At 25.2% G+C, this 7890-nt stretch overlaps 2 protein-coding genes across 2 annotated transcripts in view; one reads left to right on the top strand and one right to left on the bottom strand.

The window, feature by feature from the left end:
* Positions 1–277: 277 nt before the first annotated feature.
* On the bottom strand, positions 278–1324 carry LOC111624387 (maternal embryonic leucine zipper kinase-like; the record flags this gene model as incomplete). Its single annotated transcript, XM_023367219.1, has 4 exons — positions 278–406; positions 769–912; positions 1038–1154; positions 1226–1324. Coding segments are annotated over 4 exons (489 nt in total), but the record flags the coding sequence as incomplete, so codon positions are not given.
* A 1310-nt stretch (positions 1325–2634) lies between these two features.
* LOC111624382 (glutamic acid-rich protein-like) overlaps positions 2635–7890 on the top strand; it is a 33111-nt gene continuing 27855 nt past the window's right edge. The window contains exon 1 of the mRNA XM_023367213.1: positions 2635–2657. The gene's annotated coding sequence lies outside the window, so the exon portion shown is untranslated. The remainder of the gene's footprint in view (positions 2658–7890) is intronic.

The raw sequence follows: 7890 nt of genomic DNA, 5'->3' as shown, positions 1-7890 counted from the left end.
ATAAATTGTATTTATGTATATTTTGTTCTTTTGTAAAAAGAACAAAAAACATCGTTTCAAAACTCAACAAATTCAAAACAGCAAAATTAAAATTGTACAATTTTATATTGTCATCAGGTCTTAATGGACACCACAGAAGATCACAAGTTCCTCAACAATTACTTGTATCATCCTCTGTGCTAGCTAATCCTCACGTTTAAGCCATAGAATTTGATATAAGACTACCTCTACAATAGTACAGATCACAGTTATAGATGACCATGCCAAAAATTTTCACTTATACTAAGCTGTAATTTAGAGAGATAGGAGCAATTGACTTAACTCTAATCTTTGTTTTTGTACTCGTTCCACCATTATCATCTCTACATGTATGTGGCCTTAAACTATTCAGATCATATTTACTTATCTAGAATATATAAAATCAAGTTTTATAAATTCTAATGTAACTTTTGCTGAATTACAAATTGTAGGTTAATGGTAGAACCTACAACTAAATTGATACTAGATCAACTATTGTGGCTGCGAGTATGCATTTTAAATCATCATTTGCAAGCAAATTTCTGTTTAATTCTTAAATTCTATTCATGTTTGCATGCAATAACAATCGTGATCGTTGTTAATAAGTAAGATGACGGCCTTGATCGCTCCTTCGAACCATCATTTATTTTAAATTAAATGATTTTATAATATTCAAATGATATTCTACATTTATAATCGACGACAAACTTTGACGTCAATCTATCATTTTAAATAATGAAATATTCTTACAGGTTTGAGGTCCCTATGAGCATAACCTTCATTATGAATATAAGCAATGGCAGAAACAATTTGGCGAAAGAAATGCCTTGCTTCTTTTTCTCCTAACTTATCTTTTACTACTATATAATCAAACAACTCTCCACCTGGACAATACTGAAAGTTTTTAAAAAATATATTTAGAATTCACAATTTTTTGACAAAATGATTTATTTCAAAAAAAAAAAAAATCACTTTATTCAATTCAGCATACATAAGTACAGTATATTCAAACAACTTACCTCTAGAATAAGAAATATTTCATTTTGTGTTTCTATTACTTCATACAATCTGCAAATATGTTGATGACTGAGATCTTTCAGTGCTTTGATTTCTAATTTCACACGAGGCAGATCCTCCTTTTATAAAATTTTATTATTTATTTCTTAAAATGTTTTGAATATAATTAAGTACAAAATATTAAATTTACCCCAAGAGACTTTTTGTTCATAATTTTAATAGCAACTTTCTCTCCCGTTAACACATGTATTGCTAATTTAACTTTAGCAAAGCCTCCTATAAAAACAAAATATAATAATAAAATTGCAATAATTAAAAAGTGTACTTCTTTTACAATAAGAATAAGTTTGAATCTAATTACATAAATAGAAACAAATTTTTTATTGTCACTTTGTAAGTAATTATGTAATACTGATATTTTATATGTGACAACCTTAATCTAGGCTATTTGTTAAGAAATATCTATTTAGAAATAAAAAGAAATGCTATATTTCAGAATTAAATTTTGTTAAATTATTTTTATTTAAGTTTAAATTAAATCTGAAGATCAAAAATGTTCATTTTAGGGATAATATTTACATAATTAAATTTTATTTATTCTGTCACTTATGTCACATCCCACAGGGAGAAAGGTAGTTCAGAATGTTACAACAGTATAACAAGGGGAGAGAAGAGGAATTGTCCTTGTAATGTCATGCTTTACATTTAGTATTAATCAGTAGCATACAAACATTTTTAACACAATATGTCACATTCTAAACATATTCTTTAAAATTTTAGTTTTTATATAAAAACATTAAAAGATAGGAAAAATTAAATGTATATTATACAGTTACTTTATTATGTCTGGTAATAAAATCTGTTATGGCCACAACAAAGTTATTGGTGCTATTTCTGTGACTACAATAGTTCGGAATTTATTTTATCACTATTTAAATATGTAAATAGTAAAAATTTATATTCTCACTATTTGTATGTTACAAATAACTCATCAGTCATTTTTTTTACGAGTCTGAAAGTCAAATGAATTTTAAGATAAGTAATGTTATGAAATTGTTGTGCTGTGCTATGAAGTCACAGGTTGTCTTTGTTTCAAAGTTCTGTTAAGTTAAACAAGGTAATTTTATATATACATGACACTTCAATATTGATTAGGGCACAGAACTCAGATCAAGCCCACTAGTATATTTACAAGTTAAGGAATTATTTACCATGTTAGACTTGTTACAAATGTTTGAATTTTTAAAAATTCAAAGTTCTTTTATTTTCAGATTGTCATCAAAGAAAAAGGAAATGTTGAGAAGCTATAANTGCCTTAAATTCTTTATATAATTTAAAAAAGGCATAATATTTCGATTAAATTTTTGTTCCTTTTTTGCTATTTTTTAATTAAAAAAAACATGCTTAAGTGAAGTTTAATAAATAAGATAATGTATATTAATTATAAAGAAAAATACAACAAATCTCTTATTTCAAATAAACAAGTCAATTAAATTTCTTTATTAAGTAGATTAATTATGCATTTTAATTACGAAATAACCTATTAATTGATTTACAATTGGAATATTTTTTAGGTATAACAAGTGTGGGAGAGATGTCTCGTGTGGGTAATACGGCCAAAGGTAAGATAATTTTTCTGTAAATATACTTAAGGAGCCCATCAGTGGCCGAATCGCGGGTTCGCACCACGCGGTTTTACTTTAGTAATACCTAAATAGGGGTCAATTTTTACAAAGAGGAGGACTTTCTTTGTGAAAATGACTCCTATAAATGTGCAATAAATTAAAAGGGCCATCCTATAAGTTATTTTTCTTTATTATATGTAAATTAAAGTAAATTATATGTAAATTTTGGAGAGATGCCAGTCAGGGGTGAGATGCCTCTTTTATTTATAACACAGTAAATGTAGAAAACGGATTTTTTTTAAACGAATTTAATTGACGATGATGATGTAAATGAGGATGATATAAGAGATGTAAATTAGTATAATCACGCTAAAAAAATAGGAAATAAATCTATCATAAAAAAAAAAAAATTAGAAGTAAATCGTTGATGGTGATGATCTGCATTATCATTGTTAACGATGTATCATCCTTGTTACATCATAAGATCTTCATTAGATTTAATTCTATAGATGAAAAATCAGTTCTTTATTATAGGAAAATAGTCGATGATGATGATGATGATGATGGTGACAATGATGTGGATCACTAACAACTATTTTCCTATTTAAAAAATGATAAATACAATCTAAAAAATAAATAAATAAACTTAATTAATTTGTCTGCTCCTAAACATGTCAGAAATTTACGAATTTCTGACAGATTTGTTTTTTTTTTTTTTTTAAATAATTTAAAAATATAAATATTAAAAATGTTTTTTTTTTTTAGAAATCAAACAACTGACGACGTAATAGACAATACTAGCAACATGATGTAAGTCTATTCCAAGGCTTTTTAATAGTAGTTTACCTTGATTTAAAGTAAATGTAGTGATCGTTTGAAATTCTTTACCCGTTGATTTTTCCTATAAAACAAAAATTCGAATCGACTTCTTTTACATTTTTTTCCCCTCTTAAAAAAACTTTTAATAATTTTTAATATTTATCATCAATTTTCTGCATTTTATATGCCTTTTAATTGCTTTTATAACGAATCAGCTTATTACAATTAAGATAATATTCTTTTTTTATTTGTAAATTTGATATCCTTCACAATATATACATAGTCTAGGTATATATATATATATATATATATATATATAGACTATATAGCAATTTGTTTCGTATAAGTAAGGCATTTATTAAATTTATAAATGTTCTATTATTTTAATTAACAATATTTTGTAGTTTTTTAAATCGTTTTTGTAACTGAGATGCTACTTTTTTGATGTTTTTCTAATTAAGATGTTCCTGTTTTTTATTTTTTTTTTGTACTTAAGATGCTCCTTTTTGGCTTTTTATCTAAAAAAAAGACTCCTTTTCTTGTTATTTTTAAAAAAAGCAGTGGTTCTAATTTGCATTCTTTGAAGGTAGATTTTTTTTTCAATTTAAAAAATAAGATGTTCCTATTTGTTTTTTGTGGATAGAAGGTCTTTTTTTTGTAATTTTGGTGAAAATTTTGAAAAAATAATTTTAGACCTATAAATTCTTATTGTCATCCGTCCGTCTGTCTTTCCTTAATATCGAAAATAGATTTAGATGAAAGCCAAGACCAGATGTGGAAAACTTAGGGGCAGGAAGAATCAACTATATACGAATTTCCGGTACAAACTGGAAGTCACATTATTTCAATTCAAATATTTTCTTATAAAAAGTGTTAGATGAATGACTGACACGACTCTATTATTAAAGGAAAATCTATGATGTACAGGGGCAAGACACTACTAATTTGATGGGGAGAGTATATATTTTAAATTAAATAAATTAAAAATATGATTAAAAATTGCAGCCCGGCATTGTGATAATGTCACAATAAATAATTGCTGGTATTTTTCTTACATTTCATAGAGAAAAAAATAATCCTTTCTTCTTTATTGCTTTAGAAAATTCAATATTCTTGCTTTTTTTTTGGAAATGATAATTTTTCCTTAATTTAAAAATAAGATTCATTTGCATTTTTATAAAATAAAAAAATACATAAATTGAGTATTTTTTCACATTTTTGCACTTTTTAAAATACAAATTGCGCTTTCTTTCTGTCTTTTTCTGTAAGTGAAGATGCTCTTTCTAATCTTTCTTCAACTATATACAACTGTTTTTTTCTTAAGTACTACACTGTACTCAATTATACTTCATTATTTTTATGTAAATTTAATGCTGTACTGTACCTTAAATTTATTGTACTGTATTTAATTTAATATTCTTGTAAATGTTCTGGTTGAATTATAAGTATTAACTAATAGCTCTGTATTCACTTTTATAGTTATTCCTTGCTATATGTAGATATATATATATCTACATATAGCAAGGATTAACTATAAAAAATTAGAGCTGCAGTTACATCCCTACATCTACAAGTAACAGATCTATTGCAGTAAGTAGTATGCAGATCTATAAGTAGATACACCACCACATCTATAAATGTATAGGGATTTTACACAAGGATTTTAGTTAATTTCCCTATAATTTAACCAATTTAAAGTGTGTTTTAGTATTATTTATTTAACATGAATGGAATTAAACAGTATAATTGTACAGTAAATTTAACTGGAAGGACAAAATAATTTAGTTAATACTTAAACATTCACTTTTTACTTACCCCTCTTTACAGATTCGCCATTTATACTAGATGAAGGACACAAAAACATATTTTAATGTTTATTATTAATCTAAAAACTGCTAAAATTTAAGCCCATTTTAACATGTATGCATATTATAATTCATTTAATTCACACACACTTCTGTAGAAATATATTACAGAGGCTTATATATAACTGCAAGTTACAAGTTAATTAAAGGGTTGTTTATTAAGTTATACGTGAATTTATCACTTTAAAATATGCTTTATATGGTTTAATGAAAATTAAAGGGTATAATTGCGTACGAGATGTAACTTGCAGCATAGTAAATGAGTAAATTAAGTAATAGTCTGTCATTCATTCCTTAGTTATACTTTCCTTACTTATACTACACATTAAAACATACTTTTAATGCAGATTACTAATCTAAATTACTAGAATTTAACTGCATGTTGCATACCTTACTCTCTATACATCTGTACACATAATAACAAGACTCGTCTAACAGCTGTTTGTGTTAATTGTTGGCTTGTTACTGTCTGTACAGGCTAGACGTAAATAATTAACAAAATCGAACAGAAAATAACGAAAATTTTAAATATTTTAAAATAACAATTTAAAGTTAGATAATTAACAGCACCGAATATACCATTAAAAGTAAAGAATTAAGAAGCAATGCAGTTTAAAGTATGAGTAATGTATAAATTTATAACCTATAAAATATTAACTTTATACATTTTTATTCATTTTATTTAACGCTTAATATTTTAAAAATATATAAGAGCATAAAATAAACTTAATTATTATTAAAATTTATTTATTAAAAATATTTTCTGAAGTTTAATAATAATACAATTTTAAATATTTTTTTTACTAATTTAAAAATACATAAATTGGCAGAATATACACCAAAGCCATTTAATTTTACTAAAATTTGTACTTCAGTACTTTAAATAAATATTTTTAAATTACCCAATTGTAGATCTATAAATTCTCATTGTCTGTCTGTTTGTCTGTCTTCTCTTAATCTCGAGAACGACGTTAGATAGATGAAAGATGAAAGTAGATATGAAGACAATAGGGAAGAATTCCCCGATTAACCATATACGTACTTCCGATACAAACCGGAAGTCACGTGATTTCAATTCAAAAATTTCTGCTATAATGTGTTAGATAGATGACCGATGATTTATATAATTAATTATTTTAAAATGGCAAAAAGCTTAATTTCGAGGGTAGAAATGAGTTTTATATATAAGAAACAAAATTGTAAATGCTAATAACAAGTAAAAACTTCATTTAAATCCGATCCTACTCGAGATACGACACACGACCCCTTTTATCTCCCTATCCACTTGACCTTTAACCACTAAAATTTAACTGCATCAATCGCCATAAAATTTAAACCTCCATGCAAAATTTTAGAAATTTTCGACAAAATGCACAGGAGTTATTAAGCTTCAAAGTGGGTGAGCAAAATCATGAACACACACGTGTTCATGATTTTACACAGAAAGTATATAAATTATATCATAATTCAACGAAAATGAATAAAAATGTTATCATTACTCTTATAATTTGTATAATTTAAAACATTTTTGAACATAATTTTAACATAATTTATCCAATATTCTTACGTAATTTGCTTAAGTAAACACGTTAATGTTCAAGATTCTTAACATCCTTCAACAGGTTTTAGTATAACAAAATTATGATGGAATATTTTACAATTTAGAAATAAAATCACATTATTTTTTAAAATATTTTAATTAATTAATTAATTAATTAATTTAAAATATTTCTTAAAAATATAATAGTTGTTAAGAAAATCAATAATCTCTGAACTATGATACCAACGAATCAATAATGTTTACATAAAAGTTTCCTCGTGTCGATAATTAAATTACTTAATATTTACTAATACTTCCCACTTATTTTCATTATAAATCCTTTAGAAATTATTTTATACACGCATAAATTATATATTTTATTTCCTGTAATCCTACCATTAACTTGTTATCCTTGTTTTAATTTTCGTATTGTTTTCTATTCCACGCTGTTTTTTTTTTTTTTTGGTTAAAATAATCATTAAACTCGACGTTTTTTATGACAAAATAATTGAAATTTTTACAATAATAATTCTTTATATATTTCTATTCTTGTAGAAAATCTGAATTTTTTGATTTCGTAACATTTATTTTTCCAAATAACCTGTTGAACTTCGATAACAACTTCATCTCTCGTAATCATCATTTGATATAAACCAAAATTATACTTCATTATTTTTATGTAAATTTAATGCTGTACTGTACCTTAAATTTATTGTACTGTATTTAATTTAATATTCTTGTAAATGTTCTGGTTGAATTATAAGTATTAACTAATAGCTCTGTATTCACTTTTATAGTTATTCCTTGCTATATGTAGATATATATATATCTACATATAGCAAGGATTAACTATAAAAAATTAGAGCTGCAGTTACATCCCTACATCTACAAGTAACAGATCTATTGCAGTAAGTAGTATGCAGATCTATAAGTAGATACACCACCACATCTATAAATGTATAGGGATTTTACACAAGGATTTTAGTTAATTTCCCTATAATTTAAC

This window comes from Centruroides sculpturatus, unplaced genomic scaffold, assembly GCF_000671375.1.
Source record: "Centruroides sculpturatus isolate CEXI.00-Female unplaced genomic scaffold, Cexi_2.0 scaffold264, whole genome shotgun sequence".
Lineage (NCBI taxonomy): Eukaryota > Metazoa > Arthropoda > Arachnida > Scorpiones > Buthidae > Centruroides > Centruroides sculpturatus.
The sequence above is the reverse complement of the archived record's forward strand: the minus strand, read 5'-3'. Positions and strand labels throughout refer to the sequence as shown.